A 22,550-nucleotide genomic window follows, 5' to 3' on the forward strand; every position below is an offset into this window, starting at 1 on the left:
ATACCTCCATGAAAACGACTATAAATGACAATGATCTCCATTATCTCCACACTCAGTCTCTAATACTCCCATCCCCACTGTCAGCAAAAAGTGAATCATCACGATGGCGGATGATCCGGGAAATCAGAACCCCCAGGGGAAGACTCGATTAGTTCAACATTTCGAAAAAAGGTATGCTCTTGCCCCTCACCTTCATTCCACCCAATAACATAAAGCAATTAATTGAAACTCAACTTCAGGGCAATAGAAGGACACAACGAAGCATGGGCAAATCTCTGGGACACAAATAACGACGATATGTGGGATAGAGGAAAACCCTCACCAGCATTGATAGATCTCATCGAGAAAGACGACATTCTCAACCCAATTACAGCTGAAGGTCGAAGAAAGAAAGTCCTTGTACCAGTAAGATATCTCCAGATATTCAAGCGCTGGGATATGCAATCTAACGCTCTTAGGGATGCGGGAAAGGATATGACGTGGTCATGCTCGCGCTTCACGGGTTTGATGTCGTAGGTCTTGAAATATCATCGAAAGGGGTGTCCATCGCAGAGCGGTATGCGATGAAAGAACTTTTTGCCCCGCAACCGTATAATTTTGGTTCTTCCGACCCGGGTGATGCTGGTTCAGTGGGTAGAGGTACGGTGAAGTTTATACAAGGTGATTTTTTCAAAGGGGATTCTGTAGGTGAGAAGTTTGATATTATTTATGATTATACTGTAAGTCTTTGAAATGACATCTGACCAAGTCGACATTCCTCACGTTATGGTACATACATTGACTATTACAGTTCCTTTGCGCTATTCATCCGACGATGCGTATTCAGTGGGCGTCGCGTATGGCAGACCTTCTAGCTACGGGAGGACTTCTTGTTTGTTTGGAATTCCCTCTTTTCAAAGATCCTGGGGCAGTAGGGCCGCCTTGGCCTTTACAGGGTGTGCATTGGAATTTGCTGGTTGAGGGTGGTGATGGAATTGTGTATCCGTCCAAGACGGTTCCGCGGGCTGATGGAGGATCTTTTGAGAGGTTGATGTATATGAAGCCTGAGAGATCTTACGAGAGTGGGAGGGGTACTGACATGTTGGGTGTTTATGTTAGAAAATAAGAATGAATATTCTCTAACTGAAATAAAACTTCGATACCAGACTGTGACTTGTATTCCTTGGATGATTTTTCACTAGTTTCAACCTCGGAATTGGTAGACTAGTGTAAAGCACCAGAGCAATCCCACCATAGTTACAATCCAGAGATCCATTTCCTTACAAGCATATATTCCAATTGAATCAACAACTCAAAATAACCTCCAAAGTCGCGAAAGTATGACATTAAGAACAACCAATTCGGTGACTAAACACATCAAATTCACAAAACAGGCCTCCAAATCCCCTACATCACCCAAAGTAGATACAAAGATACAGCTAGATATTCGAAATCATCCCTCCACTCACAGAATTTCCTTCAAAACAGCAGCACCCTGCAACGCAGCCGAAAGTCCACAAGCAACAGCACTAGGAGTAACCCCATTCTTAACATACCAAGACGAACTAATCCAAAGCAAGACATTAATGATAGCCGCAATGGCTTTATTCAGTGGATCTTGCAGGGTTGCAGGATCACGGGACCATTGGTAGTGTAGAATTCCTAAATAAATAGTCAGTAGTTAGTACGATTAAGAGCCTAACATCCCATATACATGGATGAGGGGAGGGAGGGAAAAAGGTACCGGATATGAAGAAGAATGCGCTTCCCTGTACGGAGTACAATGGTTAGATTGAGAGACTGCAAAAGGAGAAACTCCGGGGATAGACGTACCTGGTACCAACCGACAGTACCACAAGCCCAAGATCTAGAACCCTTGATATTCTTAAAGACTTTATCGGATGTCCATTCCCGGCCGGAGATCTAGATGAGATTCGGATTAATTGATGTTCATTAGAAAATGTTTTCTTAGGGAGAGGAAGGAAATGTACAGTGTGGCCGAGGGATAAGAGGACGAAAGATGCAGCTGATGCTTTGAGAATAGTTGACATTTCGAAATTAAATTCTGAGTGTGATTGTGTTGAATTGAGTGGTTTATCTCCAGATTGAGGCAACGTCAGAAGAGAGGACAATGAAAGTGAAACTTGGAGGTCTTGTAGAAGATGTTCGGGGTAGTGAGCCTCGGTCCAACTGTTGGACCGAGTGGGGGAAGATCTCCACATATGAATTGTGCATGGGGCTTGTGCGTGGAGGTTAAAGATTAAACTAGAGATCCATAGTTGAGTATTGAAGCCTACTGTATAGTCGAATTGAGTAATTGAGTTGTGTGAATATATTGTGTTCGATTTATCATTGGGGTATATTATCACTACCTAAGGTTGAATAGCGCGACAGAGAAGTGAAGAGGTGGGAAAAGAAAAAAAGGAAAACATAGATGGAAAGAGAAAACTCCAAGTCAAGGGCCATTCCATGCATCGTTGGAAACAGTATAAAAGGAAGAGATTGAGGGAAGGAAGTAGAGGAGGTAAAAAAAAAATTAAGATGAAACTTGAAAAGTCGCGGCCATTTCCCTCCGGCTATATTCGTGGAGAAACCCCAATGGAGGCACGGTTCAATGTTGGCCGCAGTTATCCATATTTGGTACGCCAAACTCCGAAATTGACCCTTGGAAAACACCTTGCAAGAAGAGAAGAGGAAAGTATGAAGAAAGGAAAAGAGAAAAGAGAAAAAGGGAATGAGAAGGAGATTAGAATGGGAAAAGTGAACAGATAGGGAATGGAAGACGGCCACCAATGCTGGCCACTAATAGGATGCTAGTCATTGAAATAAAAAGCAACCATTTGTCGCAAAGTGTGCGAGTTGGTAGCATCGTATCGAAAGGAAAGGAGAAAAGCGCGAAGGGGGCGTTCCCTTGTCAGGGTTTTGTAGAACAAGGTTAAGCTATCATACACGATGATCACGTTTTCAAGCCATCATCTTGGACCTGGATTTGATTGGTTCAATTCCGCCGGTTGAGAAGGTGATGTCGAATTTGCCGCGGCGATATGGGCGCGCAGTGATGCGACTTCCTCGCGCAACCCTACCATTTCATCATGCATAGAGCGAACATATTGCCAGAGTTTATCAATTTGGCCGGCGTCATTGTTCGTCTCTGGACCATCGAGACCCACCTTTGGTAAGCCAGGATGGGAACCCGAGAGAACATGTGATGATGTATGTTTTGCTGGAGCCTGCAAGCCGTATCTGGCATCAGGCGAACTAATAACTGGCGGGGGAAGATGAGGCGCGCCGGTTGGTGGTGGCAGGCCTAAGCTCGGTGGCGCATGATTAGGCTGCCCTGCTCGAGGGTATGATGGCTGAGGATGAGGCAAGGATTGGCCCATGCCCGGAGAATGTGCACGGTGAGGTTGCGTATTGTTATCATGATGTGACAGAGCGTTCGGCGAAAGTGGTTTAGGACTATCGCCGGCATTCGTTGAAGTAAAGATAGAAGTCCCAGATGGATGCCCTGCGGGTGGGAATGTCAAATTATTTGGTTGCGAAGTCGCCGCTGTCGATGTTCCGGATCCTCCATGTGAGCCTGTTGGTGGATAGAGAGGACGGCCAGCAGTGATCGGCGGGTATGTGCTGGGTTGGCGCGAGTGTATGGAATCGGATCGGGAGAGAGTATCGACATCGGACTTGCGAATGCTAGGCATGTTGAGTCTACGCTCTTCCTCTTCATCCATTCGCTCCGGCTCAGCGTAGACCAATCCGTCCATTGTATCATCTGCGGGATGGCCATCCCCGTATTCATCCTCCGCCGCGAAGCTACCCATACTCGATCGACGACCAGCACAACCTCCTTGACCCTTATTGTGGCGCGCAAGTGCATCGCCTCGAGCAAAACGACGCCCGCATTTCGGACATATATGGGGTCGTTCACCAGTGTGAAGTTTGGTGTGTCGTTTCAAATCATGTAATCGGCGGAAGCGGGATTGGCAGGTTTGACAGACGAATGGTTTCTCTTGGCTATGGGTGAGCAAATGACTCTTAAGGTTATGCTGCCTTGTGAACTCAGTTGCGCAGTAAGGACAGCGGTGCTTCTTGGCTGATGGCGAGCGCGGGCTGCCTCTATTGTAGCCTGCATCAGGCAAGCTGAGCCCGCGACGCGGATCGCTAATGCTCTGGCGACGGGAACTGACAGGCTGATTGTTTGCGGATAAGATTGCCGGCCCTCCGGACGGCATGGGATATGAGAATGCTTTATTGCTGTCTTGTTCAATATCCGAAACTGCCCGGGGACGCGGTCGATCGCCGTCCTGTGAGGCCGACTCTTCAATGGGCCCTGGGCTGGCGACTGTCGATGTGTGCATGAGGGAATTTGGATTGTGGTCGGCGGATTCATAGGGGTCTGACGCAGCGTCATTTGGTTGTACGTCTACTTGCATCTGTTCCGGGGATTCATGGATTGAAGGCTCATGGATAGATGGAGCCGGAGACCTCTCGCTGGCCCCCAATGCTTCGCGAGCGACTTGTGTGTTATTTCTTTCAGGTTCCCTATCCTGTTCAGCCGACTTATCCGCCGGCAGTGGTACTGGACTCGTCATCTGAGGGGGTTGAGATCGCGAGACGTGTAGACCGGCACTGGCGATGGAGCTTAGGTTTGTGTCGGGCTTTGCGTGACCTTTGAGAAAAGAAATGGGTTCAGGGCTAGAGAGAGCGGTAGATGATGTAGCGATAGGGTTGGAAATGGCGACAGGCTCGTTGTTGGAGTGCATCAATGCCGCCATGGAGGCAGAAGGTTTCGCGCCAGCCTCGATGGGTGGACGAACCAAAGCGATGGCTACTTCCGCAGACATGTTAGAATATACAAAGTCGGAAGTAGGATGGGGGGAATCAGAGGGACATAAGAGAAAAGGAAGAAGACTCACCCGAGATGCTTTTGGAATAGACGAACGAGGATTGGGGGTTAGGCGGAGAGAGGGGGAAGTCGAAGAGAAGTGAAGGATGAAGGCGAAGTCCAGGGCGTGTGGGGCGTTCACTCACACACGCTCACTTCAACTTTCACCTGGTAAGTGTGGCGCAAGCTGACGAGGTTGGTTTCAGCTTTTCCCTTTTGTCAGGCCGAGAGCGAGGATCCACCAGACAGATGGAGAGGGGCTTAGGCCTTGCTTTAAAATAGCAGTCGGGCGTTAAATCAACGAGATTGGCGGGTTTCATAAAACCAGGCCATCTAGATGGGGTGAACTTTGGAACCGTGGCGGGTGCGGTTGCGCAGGAACGAAGTTGAAGACGGAGCTGACTTCTGGGGCGGTGGAGAGGGACGGAAAGAAGAGAGTAGATCTGGCTCCTCTCTTTTTTTTCTGTTTGATTGACAATCAAATTGGATGATGAAAGATGATGAAAGAGAATGAAATTGACACTCAAGATCCGAATATGAACAGAAGAAGAACAACTATGAAGTCAAAACCGGAAGAAACAACAGAGGAGAGTTTGTAGAGTAGGCAGAAACAAGGCAGGGCCGGTCAGCACGCGTACGGTATTTCTGGGGGCTGGCAGTGGCGTGGTGGCGGATTGGATGTATTTTACGGTAAATACAATACATATACTCAGGAGTCCATCAATTACACAGTACGAATCAGATAGCAGAGTACAGTCAGAGTATACATACTGTACGATGTACACACTGATCACTCTTGTCTACTCCAGATGTGGTTTAGTGAAGACTGTCGGTCGAGGCTCTTTCGAACAAAAACAATCCCTCAATGTACTGAGTACTTTAAATTCCATACATTTACAACTGTCAATACGGGTACATCTACTTGAATAAGATTGAGGCTGTGTAGCCACTAAGGCATTTTGTGGCGGTGGGTCCGACACGAGGCTTGCCCTTTTTGACTTGTTCTCCTTTTCCGTACAGTACAATTGACTCTACAAATGTATATACATTTACGGAGTACGAACATGCGGCTGAGGGTCACATTGGTAAGAATTCTGGATCTCTCTTTATGCACCATACCCGCCGGATGATACAACCCATGTACGACTGGCGTACAACCTGTCCTTGCCACAAACGCCAGTGATGTCACCCCCATGAACAACCTCATGCCACTCGCCGGCAGATCTACTTGAATCCACCATGGTTCGAGACTAGACCGTGGATCGAGGAGATTGATGTATCCATTCAGGGTCGTGAAGAGATCATCTTAACATTTAACTATGTACGTACAGTAGTTACTATCGTCCGCAATTAATCTTGTTTCCAATTTTACATACCATCGACAATATCTGGTTCACTCGGCCCTTCCTTGGCCAGGCTACCACACAGTACATAGTATACGCTTATAAGGCACACTGGTGACGATGATCCGCGAAGCATACCCTGGAAACAAGCTAGATGTATAGTAAAGTATCAGGAACCCGATACAGACAGTACAGTACAGACGAGTTTGCACTTACTGTGAGCCACTAGTAGTCGATCAGTCAGATGAGACTTCTCCCAATCTGTATACATATGTACATACAGTGTGTAGAATGTAGGTATCTGACTATTCCACTAGTATCAGGCGAATCCAATGTAACCAGCGTGGCCTAAGCGGGCTACATCCGCATACTAGTGCGATGAGGCTCTTCACGCCTTGCATAGCCCAGTGGCTCGGCATTGCCCAGGGACCATGAGCTACGATCTATCCAAATATACGACTTCGATTAGAAATTCTCGCAGTATTGACTCGTCTTTTTCTTCTCAAAGAGTTACCCAATGTCCCACCTACACTAGTGCAATTTCTGGATAGGCAGAACAAGGGATACAAGAATGAGGGTGGCAAGGGATGACCAGTGATGGAACCATGAGAGATGTGGCGTTACAAATTGTAGACACATGCAATTTATGACAATATAATATCTCTGGCAACGGAAATGAAATAGGACCGACAGACATGATAGTCCTTATGGGAGGAACGAGTTGAATCTCTATATAGTTTTAAACGTATTGACAGTGTTACTGAGTATCGACCCAGGAGTCTAATATCGAATATGGCAATCAATACAATGACACTCAGATTCCTATATGTAGACATTGGAATGTTCTATAAATACTCGCTCTTACAGTATAAATCCACATAATCGCGGAAATAATACCCCCTGGTTCCAGATTCCAGACGGACCGTGGCTTAGCTTGCACTAGTAATGCATCTACCCTGTTGACTCAAATGGTCAATTTGGTCTATATCTTATTTGATTTGCAGTCATCAAATACCAAGCATTTTATTTAAACGGTGTGCGTGGAATATGAGAAGAGGATCGAGTCAATCATCTTTGACTATGTACCAACACTATGGTTAAGGCGTTTCAAGATTCTTGGTGCCTGGCCGTAGTTACATCAGAGATGTGGCTGGTGAGAACAATCGAATGTATCAATGATTGTCCACTTAAGACTTGACTCTTCTATAGTAATCAACAAACCCCTGACACTTTGATTCGGAGAATTCATACATTTTGTTTTTAACCCTCCTTGATGAAGATCCACTACCATGCAATCAAGAATTGAGATCGCTTGATTTACTACACTAGTATCTGCAAAGATAGTGAGTGGCTTTGGTCCAATCGAGGAGGACTTATGTAGATTGATTCGAAACTCTTTGATTGGAACTATTCTACTTAGTCAATTCTCAGTGACAATTTGGAGATGACCCCGAATTATATTGAATCAGCTTGGTGGATACTACTGGTCCAACTTGAAATGTACCTAGGAATTACCCCAGAATACCCTCGCGGCTAGTCAATGGGCTTATTTCAATTTAATTTCCATATTTCTCAACAGACTATCTGACTGAGGTACTCAAGGGAATAAGTCCACGCTGTATATAGGGAGATAAACATATGGCCGCAGTGTCAGGCACCATTACGAATAGTGCCCTATACTCTTCGGTTTGCGTGTGGTTGCATCAGGCCAGCCACCACAACTATACCACAGCATCATCGAAGAGAATAATAGAATATCCATGGAGTGATGACAGCAGAGCCTGAAATTGTCCTACACGAAATAGATGAACTACCTTATAGTTGTACAAGTTCATAATAGATTGAATCTATAAATAAACGAGATTCAAACTTTTATGAAATTGTAAGTATGCTGCTCCTGGCATTAAAGCATTGAGTCTCACTAAGCCGGAGCTGCCAGTTTTGTTGGTCATCACCACTGGTGCCAGAACACGAGTATCGATGTACATGTGTACACCGCGCGGAGGTATGCAGGTGAATTCACAAAAGTCGACAATTAATTGATTTAAGCACTCCAATTTAATGATCTCTCTTATTTACCTCAGACTACGCTTGAAGTCAAGATCAGCAATGGCATTGGCCTGCCTGGACAGTCGTAAGTATATTTAATGTGGTACATCACCCGTGATGTGTGGACACATTATCTCGAAGTGTCGCATTGTTAGTGTGAATTTAGGTAGATTCACCCGACAATCTCTAATTTGATTGACCATCACCCGATACTGGGCCGTATTAAACATAGATGTTTGTTTACTGTACTAGCATAATTATAGTATGTGCCATGATCTGACATATCACGGATCACAAGTTCTCCGCCTGCCACTTTCCGTCCTCAATTTTGAACCACCGTCACTCTTCACCTTCTCACACTTCGAAATACCTTCTCCTCCTCAAGGATTTTGCGCACTGACCTCAACTACATTCGACCCAAAAAAAATCCGGTGAGGCGCCAAGCGAAACATCGCGGTGCTTATTGACCGTGTGTGACAGGCTGGAAAGCACACAACAATGCAGGTTGGCGGGTATTTTAGAACCGGGCTTGAACATTTCGTGCACTGTGATCCTGTCCTTCCATGCCATCCCATTTTCGAGCGGTTCTGCATGAAGTGTGGTTGGCCAGACGATCGGCGGATTAGCGCCGGTTCAAAGGTGATGGGCGTGCATTGTGAGGAGGTGTTTAGAGCCATCTGGGGCATTTCACTGGCTCGATGATCCACTGTGACAAGCTCGACCGATCACCTCTGGCGTCCAGTCACATTTCCCTCACTGCACAACCCGACAGTGTGAAAATGCAGGATCCTCGTTCAGAGAGGGGTTCTGCTCCAATCATGAGCTTTGTTGCACCAGCACTATCCCCCCCGGCGCTTACACTCAATATGGCACGAGTGATGAGCAACCTTCACCTTGCAGTTCTGGGGGCCCCGCCCCCCTCTTGAGCTGGTTCTCGCTGTGATTGATATTCAAGAATGCCATGGCCGGCTCCTGCGTCTTCTCACGTCTTTCTTTCTTCTCATCACCGCCCGTCTTGCCTGGTTTTGTGTTTGTTTAATCCGTGGACAGCAGGTCTCGCTCACGGTTATTCAAGGTGATCCTGCGAAAACGTTCATCTTGCTCAGCAGTTGTTGTATTCACAAACACTCTCTAAGCTGAGATCGCAGAACACAATTTCCTTAGAGAATCCTATTGAGAGCTGGCTCTCTTGGTCGAAACTTGGTTATTTTAATTTGTCTTGCTCTTGCTTGAAAAATGTCAATCTCAGGTGATAGTCACAACGGCTCTCCTCAAACATACGATCCAGTTGTACCAGCAGATCTCACTCGCGGGTCTTATCACAGCGCAATGGGTCCTCCTCCACAACACACAACCAAAGAGACTAGGAGCTCCTCTGAGAGTAGCGGTGCTTCTCTTAAGAGCCCTCGCACAGCTCGATTCGCCGAGGCCACCACAATCCATTCTCCAATTGAACCAAACAAGTCCCCATTTGCTGATCCTCAGAACAAAAAATCTGATGGTGGTGTTGGAGACCTTGGCTTTGGATATGTGTCGGCAAACGATCCAGCAAAGCATGCGGACGACTCGATGCCCCCAGTATCACCTTGGAGGGCTGATATGAAGGTCCCGAATACAGCTCGTTCGTTGAATCCGCTGAGTCCGACGTTCCGTGAAGAATACATGCTTGAAAAGCAGGAGAAAATTACTGAGAAGGAAAATGCCCGAGACTTGGTAAGAACTTTCATTCTCCCCATTCTCATACAAACTGCTTACACTCCACTAGAGGATCAAACTTCGTGTTCGCATCGCCAAGATCTTTCTGCGTTTTATCAACTTTGGCTGCAGTCTCATCGTCCTATGTCTTCTAGCAGTGACCCTTACTGTCTTCAGAGCAACACGGACTCTTCCAACACGCAATGGTCTTCCTGCATGGGCTGAGGGGACCAACCCCTGGGCTCAATACATGCTTTTAGCAATGGCGTGTGTTTCGTTGTTCGCTTGCCTGCTCGTGTTTTACGCTTATTGGAAAGGTGGTCACCATCGAGCCGAGAAAGCCGCCATTTACTATACCGTATTTTCCATATTCTTCTTCCTTTTCAGCTTGATCATGTGGGTTGTGGGTGCCGCCATCTACCAGCATTCGAAATCAACTGGAAATAGTAAGGATATGTGGGGATGGTCCTGTGCCCAAAACACTCGTGAAGAGATCTATCACGACGTGATCGACTACGCACTTCTCTGTCGTCTCCAGGTACGTCTTCTTCTAATTGCGCTCTTACCCGAATTCATAAGACTTACAAAAATCTTCTAGGACTGGGGTCTCGTCTGCGCAATCATCGAGGTCGTCATCGAACTTCTCGCAATAATAATCTACGCCGTAGTCCTGTACCGTATCTGGACAAAACGCCGATTAATGAAGACCATGAACGGCCGCGACCAAGCCCGAGACGATCTCTACCTCGCCCAACTCCGTCTCCAATCAGCACCCAACACTCCAGGCTTCGCAGGATTCTCCTCCAACCCGCCAAAATCTCCCTTCGCCTACGCGGCACAGGTAGATCCCTATTCAGCCGCAGAGAAGGGCCAAGCACCCCGCTCCCCAACAACAACGCAATACGCTTCACCGCGATCTCCAACCCGGCCAGTCCCATCGTTCCAACTACAACCCCCACCCATCCGTGTTCAACAGCCCACACCTAAAACAACTCAAGGGGAATTCTCCGCTCCCTCCCAAACTCCATCTCCGCCTCCGCAATCCGCTCCACAGCATGTTGCTGCGGCACCTGGTGAGACTGAATACGCTGCTGTTCCTATCCCAGGTGGATATTCGAGTCCCATGGGACCTACGTTTCCTGCTGCAGTGCACCAGTAATGGGATTAGCGTGATGTATAGGGATGGAAGGGATCAGAGCAGTTCGATATCTTCCCTCCCAAAAAAAAAATTAAAAAAATTTTCTAAAAAAAACGAATTTATTGATTTCGATCAAATGGTCGGGATCTTGCACATATTTGTTGTACCGTTTCAATGATCCATCCTTTACTATTCCTTAATTTATCTCCCCGGGCTGAGTCTTGGTCAAGACCATCGATTCAATGATGTACATGGGCGTTGGAGTTTGGACATATATACCTAGTCGGAGGGATTATTGTTGATTTTGTGGATTACAGTTTAAACGTGCTTATATCTCATTGTCAGATACACTCAATTGATTCAAGTGTCTATAAGATGCCTCTCTTCATAACCTTATGATATACAGCTACTACTCAATCTATTCCTTAGGCGTATCTGTAATCAAAGATCCCTCCGCATGAAGATAGTCTTCGTATCCCACACCTTCCCATTCTTATCCTTAATATGGTAATAATTCTGCACAATTCCAAGAGATCTATACCCCCGTCTACTATACCAATCCTGATTAGGAACCTGCAGGATCGTCAACACCTAATTCAAGCTTAAACCGGACTATAATTAATGAAACTTACCTTCTGAAGACCTCCATAGGTAGCCTTAGCAAATTCCTCTCTCAATGCATCTCCTCTTTCAACGGTGTCCAGCATCAAAATCCTAGCGTTTAGAGGGTCTTGGGCAGCGATTCGTTCAATTTCATCCATAGCTACTCGTCCAATTCCTTTGCCTTGGAAGTCGTGTAGAACAAAGAAACTTTTAATCCAAAAGGCTCCCTCAGATGGGATTTCGAGATCTAATTCTTCAGCTTTCTTGTTCTTCGAGTCTAAGCCAATATGTCCGATTGGAATAAACTCTGCTTGCGTTGGTTCGCGTTTTGCTGCGTATATGGATGTAGCCGTATCCAGCAGTTTCTCGCGGTCTCCTCCCTCCGAGTGATTGGAAGAGAGAGCCTAGAAACTCGCTGTTAGCCCTTTCTTGGTTTCGCACGCTTTATACCTATAAGTGAACATCACATGCTAGAGCCGTGAACGTAAAACTCACAATCCAATAAATACATTTATCGCCTCGAATTTGTTCATCTCTCCATATTTCTTGTACCAATTCCATGTCCCAAGAGCAATCTACTCGCTGTTTGACGAGAAGCATGCGATGTGACTCAGAGAGCGGATCCCAAGGGATCAATGTTATCTCTGACGTCAAGTCCATCATCGATAATCAAGCCTGTTGCGTCGGTACGGTGTTGAAATACTATAAGCAAAGTATGCCGAGTTTCGGGGAATGGAAGTGGAGGGGAGGAGTTCCGGGAGAATCGTTGTGAATCATAATTCACTATTTATAGAGTGTAGTGTGCCCACACTAGTGTATAATTCAGGGGGGCCTCGGGACCAAAGCGTATGCCGAACTTCAATTCAAGATTGAAGTCAAGTCAAGGCCGCTAGAGCCACTCATAAATGTATAGATCTTATTATACCTATAGCTACTAGAATTTATTGCTAGGTAGTTATACATGTGGGAATGGAAAAGAGAAATTCTCGTGTTGGGAATCAAGAGAGCGGTTAACTTTGGGATTACCATAGTGCTGCCCACGATATAGTTTTTTTTTTTTTTTTTTTTTTTATTGAGATAAGATTGATCAAATCGTACCGTACGATCATCGTTGCGTCGAAGGTTTCTGATTCAAAATAAAATCATTTATCGAATAATCAACTTCATACGAGATCATCTTGTAGAGACTTTAGTCCCTATAAGTGTATCTGCATCGTTTTGTCGAGGGTCGATAAAACGATGCGATTACGATAGAGGACAAATCCGACAATATCGCATCATGGGTAGTCCTAGATTACCAATTAAACACCCTTATATCTCATTGTAAGATACACTTATAGGGACAAAAGACTCTGCAAGATGATCTGGTAGGTGCTTGCTTGATATGACCTTCGTATCGATATCTGCCAGCAACATATCACTGCCTCTACTACTGCTACTAGTAGTAGTAACTAACTAGTAATAGTTAGTATAAGAGTCATTCGTGGTAACACCGCAGGCCTCGAAATCCTGTTTGGTCATCGTAATAGATCTGCACAAGCTGATTATATTCCAACATGGAATGGAAGGAATACATGACAATTAAGAATGGGTAAAATTCAAGAGCATAGCTTTTGTGATCGTGCCTGTGGGCAGAGTATGGTCCTCCATGAGCTGAGGGATTGATGTCCTCAGCTCTTGGCGGAGGCTACTTATTTAAACCCCAAACGCATATCTTTACTTCTTGATTTATCTCTATATCATATCAGACAGGTTCGTATCCAACATGTCCCATTCAGAATCTCTTCAAAGGTTATCTTTGCAAAGATTATGTCTATCCTGTCGTACAGTTGAGCCAAGCGATCACCTTTGCCTTTTGATTCAAGGCCCTGGGTATCATGTAGTGGATTTCTGTTCTTATTGGAACAAGGACATTAATCCAGGATGAATGAGTACGGAGAGATCAAATTTATCCATAGAGAACTACATCCGTATGGCAGTGTATGAAGAAGGAAAATTCTCGTATTGGGAATCAAAAAAGCTGTAATAGACATGAAAAATATCCCCAGCGCCACTCTGCAAATCCAATAAGTAAACAACGCCAGGATCTACAAGATCCAGCCCATTACTACCATGAAATTCATGACCAAGACATGTTCCGATCTTCTTGAGAATCGGCATATGCATATTCTATTGTAGAGGACAAGTGAAATCACATTCCACCTCCCTCCTCCAAAACGGCGTGAACATCCCGACTAACGAAGATCTCTTCCAAAGTGGCCGCGCCACTAGCGATCTTGTTCATGTCACTTTCAAGAACGAGACCCTGTTCGTTGGCGAGATGTAACAAGCAGATGAATCCGAAGGAGGTACTGATGTCCCGTAGTGTCTCGGCGGGGTAGACCGACTTCAAGTTATTCATGATCTTCGTGAATCGAAGTCGGCCATCATCCTTGACGTCCAGCGGTTTCTCGGGGCTGCTTTGCTGGGGCGTAGGTGTAGGGGGTGTTGGGTCAGCTTCACTCTCGGGTTCGGCTGGTGGCTCGCTTGACACGGCACCTGGTTGTGAAGCAGATGCGAAATCGCTAGCGGCGATTAAACGCTCGCCCATACCCTTCCACATCTCGGTCTTGAGTCTTCGAACATCGACTTTCTTCGCCACACGTGCATAGTTCACGTAGTCTGGTCGTGCGCGACGGGCACCTTGGGTGACCAATTGTGACCCGTATCCGCCCTTACTGGGGGTTGCACCAACCATATTCAACAAGGCAGAAAGGCCAGTAGCTCCACCAGCATCACCACCAGCCGCCCCAGCGGAACCGTCACCGGGCGGAGAGAGCATCTCTCGTGCGTCTGTGAAAGGCAGGTTTTCATCGTCATCATCCAGATCCATGCCGTTGGGGAAAGCAAGACCGTCGTCGTCAGCGAAGAAGTTGGCATCGTAAGCACCAGGTACCCCTTCTTCATCTACATCTTCCGTCTTGTGGTTTGCCCAGAATGCCTCGTCCATATCATGGTTGCCCGTGGGTTGGTCGGCCTGGTTATTGTTGGCTCGTCGGGCTGTGAGTTTCCTTGATCCCATTTGAGCCTTGGGCTTTAGGAATAACCGAAGTAATTGACGAGAGTTGAAATGCTTATCATCAGGGAGCAGATTGCGTCCTTTGGTCTTCCATTGAGTTTTGGGCAAAGAAATGGCAGAGTTGGAGCTGGCAGGGGTGTAGATAAGCTCTGCAATAGATGGATCGAGAGGCGCCGAGAAGTCAATCTCAAAAGGCTCTTTCTCTTTTCGTTGCTTAGGAGCCGCGTTGGCATTGACAGCTGTGTGGTCCCTGATTCTTCGGATTTTCCAGTGCTCAGGACCAGCCCAATTTTTGGAAAGAGCGTTGTCAAAGTAACTCAAGATATTCTCGTGGTCTTGCTTGCTGGGTTGATGGGACATTGAAATGGCGTAGGCGTCTTCGTTACCAAGCTCTTCATCGCCATCGGCATTCTCACCATCCTGGTCCATCCGATGAACCTTAAGCATGGGTTCTAAGGCAGCTTCCCGGGCCCAAGCCTCTCCTCCATCACCGAAGCCAGTATCACCACTTAGGTCGAAACCTGCCAAAGTGCCATCGTCATCATCGAAGCCAACCGCATTGTCGTCGTCAAGCATGATACCCGAGGGATCTTCGACTCCTTCTTCAGCATTTTTGTCCTGCCGCCATTCCTCGGGTGCCTTCAGGAGAGGGATATCCAGTGATCCATTGGGGTCACCCAAATTGAAATTCTTGAGGGATGGACAGATGTCTTGCTCCGTCAAATTATCCAGATCAGGGAAGAACTGGTTGGCTAGAGTGGCAAGATCGATGTTTGGGTCATCCTCGAAAGTTTCACTGGGCTGCGACTGGGAGTTCTTCGCTTGGTCCTCGGCCTGTAGCTGCTCTTCAGCTTGCGTATCCGGATCCTCAGACTCTTGTCGGTCACCCTCGGCTGTCTTTGCGTTGTCATCCACCGCGTCATCACTGCTATCGAAGACAATCCTTCCATGTCCATCAATAGCAAGGTGGTTCAGAAGTAATCCCTTAGCACCACCTTCGTCGAAATCAGCAGACGCTTTCTTGAATAGCGGGTCTACCGCAAATTCTAGCTCGAACTTCTTCAATTGTAATGATGCGAATGAAGGGGCCAGTGTAGCCTCATGTGAGCGGTTCTGTAGAGGCCAGTCAGCGTAGGTTCAATCTTATCACTGTACCGAAGCGTGGCGAAACAAACCTTCTTGCGTGATTTCCGAGTTCCTCCATCTTCACCTTCCTCATCCTCATCGCCATCCTCCCCTTCAGCATCAGCTTCGCGGCCTCGCTTATCACGACTATCAGCCAAACCACTCAGAAGCTTTCCAGTTTCAGTCGCGACACTGTCCACACGGCTGGTGTAAATCTTCACACAACCATCAAGGGTACAACTAGCTTTCTGGAAATTGACGCCGTCGCCCTCCTTCAGCAGTGACATATCGTGGAAGTAATCGATCAGTGCGAAATTCCAGGAATTGTTCGCATTGATCTTGTTATCCGTCGCCATCTTCATCCACTCTTCAAAATTGGCCAAGATAGGCACACGTTTCATCGGAGTAACTCCCCGGCCACTGACGTCGCTGTCGCGACCACGGTGACTAGATCCTCGAGGTGTTGCGGGACTGTCGCTCCCTTCGCGATTGTAATTCGTGTATCGACGAGGAGGCATCGGCGTTTTGACGGCGGCCTTGATCTGGTTCATCTGGCGGTCATGAAGGGCCTGACGGGCTTCCTTCCGAGCCGCTTTCTCCCCCATATCATCATTTAGAGGAACCCTGATGGCTTAATTAGATCCCGGTTGCTCCACAATTCACCACTCTGAATGATGCGACATACTTGATAGGAGAGTGCTTCTGAGGTGTAGAGGCGCCATTCGAACGGCGATGATGCGCCTTGTTTACTACACGAGGCATGATTGCGGTTTCCCCCAGCCGGGGTGATCAAAAGGATGGCGTGTTGGTCGTCCAGATGGGCTGGTCGTGGTTGCAGGCGGAGGGGCGGCGACAAACAAAGCAAGGCGTCAACAAACATTGAGCCACGTGATCTGGGATAAGAGGGGGCAGCGACGACCTGCGCGCCTTCCGTGACGGGGAATCACGTGTGTTTGTAGCCTCAAACTTTAGGTGTCGATGGCGGTCATCGCCGGACTTTGGGTCGCTGGAGCCTACCTAGTCGAAGTGAACTGTCATTTAAGACTTGGTTACTACCCAGTTTCCTCTGATAAATCAGCATCTTCAAAGTTCCTCGATTGTTAAACTTAATTCATCTTTGCATGGTCAAGCCTCAGAACATGCAATAGAGAGTGCATTGGCCCACTCTTTGTTGTCCACGCTGACATCACCAAGCTCACCGCATTGGTAGCTCCTCACGCCCACCCCAGGCCGATAGAGGGGGTTTGCACGCGACTCAACTAACCTGCTGCCACGCTTGTTTTTTTTATATATTGAACGAACTACGGGTCAATAGCTAAATTCAGTACTTAATCGATCCACTCGGTCCACAATGCAGCAGCCGTGGAGGTCATAATGCTCCATCCATCATCATTGCTGCGGCCAGTCCGCAAAGTGCCTAGGTACTCCGTACGGCCTTTTTACGCTACGATAGTCGTCTTCACAACTTTAGCGACTTTGAGCACTTTGATAGCTTGGTTTGGAAAAGGACATGTGCATCCTACTTCTACTGGAACACTCCTTTTCAAACGAGAGGATGAACCAGAGGTATGACCAAGATACTGGATTCGCAACGTTGTTCAATACCAATGAGAAGCTAATTTGTACGCTGTGTGACTTGGGTGTAGTGCCGTCTAGTTCGTGAAGTCGCAGATCAATGTGCTTATGTCCGCAAAAATTGTCCAGACCACCAAGATGGATTGTTCTCGTATTTGCAGCTCTACTACTGCGCCCTGCCGAACGCAAAACCGCTTGCCTTCCTCATCTTGATCCTTTGGTTATCACTCCTCTTCAGTACGATTGGAATCGCGGCCAGTGACTTCCTATGTATCGATCTAAGCACTCTGGCAAGTATATTAGGACTGAGCGAGAGTCTGACGGGCGTGACATTCCTTGCATTCGGCAATGGCAGTCCCGATGTTTTCTCGACTTTCGCTGCCATGCGCTCAAATAGTGGCAGCCTAGCCATTGGTGAGCTGATTGGAGCCGCAAGTTTCATCACATCTGTCGTGGCCGGCTCCATGGCATTAGTGCGGCCGTTCAAGGTCGCGCGACGAAGTTTTGTCCGGGATGTTGGTTATTTCATTGTTGCTATTAGCTTCAGCATGTTTTTGTTGGCCGATGGACGGCTTCATGTCTGGGAATCAGCTGCAATGGTTGCTCTTTATGCATTTTACGTTGTGATGGTCGTGACGTGGCATTGGTATCTAGTTCGGCGTCGGAAGCGCCATGAACGAGATATGGCGGCACGGACGCATGCTCATATCCCTGGTAACCAAGAGCTGGACTACGAAATTCCCGTGGATGATGATGATCCAGGTGTCGCTGACTCACGCGAATCTCGAAGTCTTCTCCGCGGCACGTCCACAGATGATTTCAATCTACTGGAGCGCGCCGAGAGAACCCCCAGCTGGAAGGAAGAAGAGGATGAAGATGACGAAACAAGAAACCGGTATTTAGCTGAAATTCGCGATAACATGCATCTGTATCGGCCTCCCAATCGGTCAAGACGGAATACCATGAACCCCATCCGACCAAGTCTTGTTGGTGCCCTGGAGTTTCAGTCTGTGCTTCATTCCCTCGAAAAATCGAGAAATATCAGACACAGACCAACAATAAGTTTAGGCAGCTATTCCGACGATGGCGATGCTTCTTCTCAGACTTGGGACACTAGGTCCGTTGCATCTCATCCTCGTGCAACTCGACCTGCTGGACCCAATGATCGTTTGTCACCGCATAGCGCAGAAGGATCTAGGGCTCGCGCAGTGTCTGCGAATGATGCTGATAGACTGGAACTCGACCCTAGTATTTTGGGACGTCACCAAGGGCAGGCACCTCAGCTCACTGTGAGGCGACCTTCGGGGGAAGTCAACGATCGACCATCCATACAGCCACCACGAATCGATACCAGTGTAGCGATAACGGTCTCCCCCTCGGAAAGTACGCAAGCATCCCCAGGTGGAAGCCCTGTTGCTGCGGCGGCTCCTCAAACGCCCGACCTCCTAGCTCCACCTGGTACATTTAACTCCCCCAACTATCAAACAGGTGCAACACAAGATAGATCACCACAAGCAGTCTCTCCACGGGGTACCAGTGGTAACTCTACCTCTATGCTTGGACTCTCTAGCCCATCAGCGCCTTTCCCCTCATATGTTGAGGAATATTCCGCTCCATCATCGCGTGCCTCTAGCATTCGTTTGCCCAATACGGTTGCCAGTCCATCAGAGCAACTTCTGGTCCATGACAATTTTGATGACATGGTTACAGAGCGTTCGTCGCTCCGGGGTTGGCTGAGAAAATGGTGGCCTAGCTCTGTCCTACCACCTCCTCGGCAAATCGGATACACCCTCTTTCCAACAGTAGTTGGCTGGAAAGGAAAAGGTATTACGGGGCGTTTCTTAGCAGTTGTTGCTGCCCCCAGTGTCTTCCTTTTGACTATCACTGTTCCAGTAGTTGAGCCACAAGGTCCAGAATATGCCGAGCCAGATCCCTTGCCATCTGTTGTCATCGAACAGTTTGATACCCACGAGTCAGTACCAAGAGTTAGACTGCCGGCCGATAGCCCCGTCTTGCACTCCATTGGACATGGCCGCCATGATTCTATTCCCGACATATCTATAGAGCACCCTCATCTTCACAAGGCATCACACCAGAGCCCTCCTAGTAGGCCCCGTTGGGACTCGGAGCTCCCTGCGGCACCTCCGCCTCCTACAATCGAGCCAGAAACGTCAGCAAAGGATTCGAACCGCTGGCTAATCTCAATCCAGCTTTTCACTGGTCCTTTTTTCTTTACCCTCATCGCCTGGATTACCGCAGATACATCGCTCAACCCACGTAACTTCATACTTCCATCCTTGATATCCCTGCTATTTTCTTTTATCTGCCTCGCATTCCTCATTATAACCACGCGCCAACCCTCCCAGCATCGGCCTATTCCAACAAATCCCACATCCGAGTATAGTCATCACGAGCTTTCACCACGACCTCTCCCATACTCATGGCGACCTGTGCTTTCTCTTCTCGGCTTCCTTGTTGCCATATCATGGATCGCAACGATAGCGACAGAAGTCGTATCTCTCCTGAAGACCATTGGTGTCATCTTGGATATATCTGACTCCCTTCTCGGACTAACAGTCTTTGCTGTCGGTAATTCACTCGGCGATCTGGTCGCCGACATCACAGTCGCAAGGCTCGGATATCCGGTCATGGCTCTCAGTGCCTGCTTCGGAGGCCCCATGCTGAACATCCTACTTGGTATCGGTCTAGGTGGGTTATATATGACCCTCAATAGACCCGTGCCATCACGCCGCGACGAAATCTTCCCCGGCAACGTGCAACCGGCTGAGGTTCCTTATGAGATTGAAATCTCCAAGGTCCTGGTGATCAGTGGGGCGACACTACTCATCGTCCTGGTTGGCCTTTTGATTGTCGTCCCGCTGAACAATTGGCGCATGGACCGTAGGATCGGTTGGGGGCTTGTTGTTGTCTGGTGCATCAGTACAATTGGGAATGTGATTGCGGAGATAAACTCATGAACGAGTCTCTTTGCCTCGCTGCAATTGGCAGGTCTACTTTGACATTATGGAATTACGTATCTCTTTTTCTTATGTCCCGTCCAGGGGAAGGCGACGTGGAGTTTGGTCCTGACATGATCATTTATGTACTTTGAGAAGATTGCGCATTGTATCTTACATTCCTGTACTTCTGACCCGCTCTTCTGGTGTGATTTAGTGGGCGGCTAAGCTTCTTTCACTTGTACAGCGCAGGGGCGAGTATATTTGCGATTTTGCATTTTATCACTTTTTCAGAGGTAATTGGCACTTCATACACGATTAACATTGTTACGATTAACTCAGAATTTCTCTCACTACTAAGTCTCCATATCGTACTGTTTTTTTAAACTCGAAGTTATCGCTTCGAAGTCCCCTCCAGGGCTGACGTGATTCCTACAATTGCAAAGATTGCACCGCCCCGTGGTGTACCAGTAGATGGAGGTATTATGATTCAAAGGTTTCAAGAATGTCAGCTAGAATCGCACCCGGTGATGTCCTCCCGGGACATCGATTCAGTAAAATATCATAAAGATACTAGCAATACTAGGAGCTCACATCCCAATCTTCCCAGTCCCAGTATGTACATCCCCCCAGACAGAACTTGAGAATCAACACCTATTTCCTCTCATATCCCATCCCATCATCATCATAAACAAACAATCTCAAAATAGCCTTCGCAACCTCAACCCCATCATGCTCCAAATGTGCCGTTTCAGCCGCCCGATCCGCATGCTCAAGATCCTTAATTCCACCCCCATCAACCCGAATCTGAATCTGTCTCTTAACCATATCCTCATCAAACGCTAAATGCGCCTGAGTAGTAAACAACCTATTTGGAATATACAATCCCTGAATCTTAGTATGTTCACTCTGTCCCCAACACTCAATCTTCGTCCCTGGTTCCAATAACCCATTCCCCCCGGTAAATCAACAACCTGATCCTGATGCATCTGATGAAGAAAAACATAATTCTCCCTCGTCCGGAAAAGTCTCTGTCCAGCCCCCGTAAGCGTAATACGCGAATGACCCAATTCCCAATCCTGCGTCGGCGCAGGTCTAACCTCCCCGCCCAACATTCGAGCAAGAAGTTGATGACCGAAACAAACGCCCAAGAAATGGAAGTCTGGGCGAGTTACCCAGAGTTCTTTTAATAGGGAGAGGAGTTCGAGAATCCAGGGATTATTCCCGTGTGCGTCGTAGACACTGCCTGTTATTAGGAGGCCGTCGAATCGATCGAAGTCGGATACTACGGGCATTTTGCCGCCGGATTCGGTTACCACGAAGATTTGGTCTGTTTCCACGCCCAGTGGTGGGTGATGTGCTTTTCCGGCTTTACTGAAGTGTTCGTGGACGATTTTGCCGAAGGAACCGCGTTCAGAGTATGTGTCTGGGTGTGGTTTGTCGGTTTCTAGGACCATGAGTCGTACGACTGGGGCCTCTGAGGAGGGTTGAGTTGTTTTGTCCATTTCATTCATTGTCATTGTGAAGAGGCGTTGGTTGGAATTTCTTGCGGGGAGAGTTATAAGTGATTCAAGTTCTTGATTCAATGTAGTGGTTAAAGAAAAAAAAAATTCCGGAGGTTTTGCTGGAGTAAATAAGAAAAGGAATTGGGAATAATGAACGATGAGACAGCCCAGACGAAATTGTTTCTACCTAGACACGCCAAGTGACTTGGCTCTTATATATTCGTTGAATCTATCAGTATAATGATGGCATTTCTTTTCAAATGGCCCACTGCCAAGAGGAGTGGATGTCTCGGCTCTTATGGTTGCAACATCTCGTTGGCCCCATTCTATGTGTATCTTGACGTCAGGATAGACATCGGGAGCTCAGACCCACCAAGATCCAAGGCGGAGGAATGATATTCACTGTTTCTAGTGGATCTGATGCGTTCATGGGTTGGATTGTACCTTTTAAGTAGGGCAGAGGTGATATCAGTCACGTGGATATCAAATATCCGGGGTGCATAAACAGTCAACGGCAGCAGGGTCAATTCGGATAATCTACAATGCACCTCATTACCTTCAAGTAAAACAGCATCACACTGTATAAGTACACTGATTGAGCGGCTAATATACGAAGTGAGAAAACAATTGGGTAAACTAAT

General features: G+C 47.4%; 8 protein-coding genes across 8 annotated transcripts; 3 read left to right on the forward strand and 5 right to left on the reverse strand.

Moving 5' to 3' along the window:
- Positions 1-103: 103 nt before the first annotated feature.
- N7469_000791 (uncharacterized protein) lies at positions 104-1,105 on the forward strand (the record flags this gene model as incomplete). Its single annotated transcript, XM_056639711.1, has 4 exons — positions 104-171; positions 240-405; positions 459-719; positions 791-1,105. 4 exons carry the CDS (start codon positions 104-106, stop codon positions 1,103-1,105), a joined length of 810 nt encoding a protein of 269 aa, XP_056505468.1.
- A 339-nt stretch (positions 1,106-1,444) lies between these two features.
- On the reverse strand, positions 1,445-2,030 carry N7469_000792 (uncharacterized protein; the record flags this gene model as incomplete). Its single annotated transcript, XM_056639712.1, has 4 exons — positions 1,445-1,641; positions 1,724-1,748; positions 1,813-1,902; positions 1,971-2,030. 4 exons carry the CDS (start codon positions 2,028-2,030, stop codon positions 1,445-1,447), a joined length of 372 nt encoding a protein of 123 aa, XP_056505469.1.
- A 921-nt stretch (positions 2,031-2,951) lies between these two features.
- N7469_000793 (C2H2 zinc finger protein) lies at positions 2,952-4,820 on the reverse strand (the record flags this gene model as incomplete). The annotated part of the gene is made up of 1 exon (XM_056639713.1): positions 2,952-4,820. The coding sequence occupies one exon, from the start codon at positions 4,818-4,820 to the stop codon at positions 2,952-2,954; it is 1,869 nt and encodes a 622-aa protein (XP_056505470.1).
- A 4,669-nt stretch (positions 4,821-9,489) lies between these two features.
- On the forward strand, positions 9,490-11,107 carry N7469_000794 (uncharacterized protein; the record flags this gene model as incomplete). Its single annotated transcript, XM_056639714.1, has 3 exons — positions 9,490-9,966; positions 10,019-10,486; positions 10,547-11,107. The coding sequence occupies 3 exons, from the start codon at positions 9,490-9,492 to the stop codon at positions 11,105-11,107; spliced, it is 1,506 nt and encodes a 501-aa protein (XP_056505471.1).
- A 420-nt stretch (positions 11,108-11,527) lies between these two features.
- Positions 11,528-12,349, reverse strand: N7469_000795 (GNAT family N-acetyltransferase; the record flags this gene model as incomplete). Its single annotated transcript, XM_056639715.1, has 3 exons — positions 11,528-11,659; positions 11,719-12,093; positions 12,185-12,349. The coding sequence occupies 3 exons, from the start codon at positions 12,347-12,349 to the stop codon at positions 11,528-11,530; spliced, it is 672 nt and encodes a 223-aa protein (XP_056505472.1).
- A 1,531-nt stretch (positions 12,350-13,880) lies between these two features.
- Positions 13,881-16,634, reverse strand: N7469_000796 (condensin subunit BRN1; the record flags this gene model as incomplete). Its single annotated transcript, XM_056639716.1, has 3 exons — positions 13,881-15,860; positions 15,923-16,496; positions 16,558-16,634. 3 exons carry the CDS (start codon positions 16,632-16,634, stop codon positions 13,881-13,883), a joined length of 2,631 nt encoding a protein of 876 aa, XP_056505473.1.
- A 612-nt stretch (positions 16,635-17,246) lies between these two features.
- On the forward strand, positions 17,247-20,425 carry N7469_000797 (sodium/calcium exchanger protein; the record flags this gene model as incomplete). The annotated part of the gene is made up of 2 exons (XM_056639717.1): positions 17,247-17,438; positions 17,519-20,425. 2 exons carry the CDS (start codon positions 17,247-17,249, stop codon positions 20,423-20,425), a joined length of 3,099 nt encoding a protein of 1,032 aa, XP_056505474.1.
- Positions 20,426-21,058: 633 nt separating this feature from the next.
- Positions 21,059-21,924, reverse strand: N7469_000798 (uncharacterized protein; the record flags this gene model as incomplete). Its single annotated transcript, XM_056639718.1, has 2 exons — positions 21,059-21,256; positions 21,313-21,924. The coding sequence occupies 2 exons, from the start codon at positions 21,922-21,924 to the stop codon at positions 21,059-21,061; spliced, it is 810 nt and encodes a 269-aa protein (XP_056505475.1).
- Between the last annotated feature and the right edge of the window lie 626 nt (positions 21,925-22,550).

This window comes from Penicillium citrinum (assembly GCF_028827155.1).
Source record: "Penicillium citrinum strain IBT 23319 chromosome Unknown utg000001l:1.0-4955037.0:1.0-4956770.0, whole genome shotgun sequence".
NCBI classification, from domain to species: Eukaryota; Fungi; Ascomycota; class Eurotiomycetes; order Eurotiales; family Aspergillaceae; genus Penicillium; species Penicillium citrinum.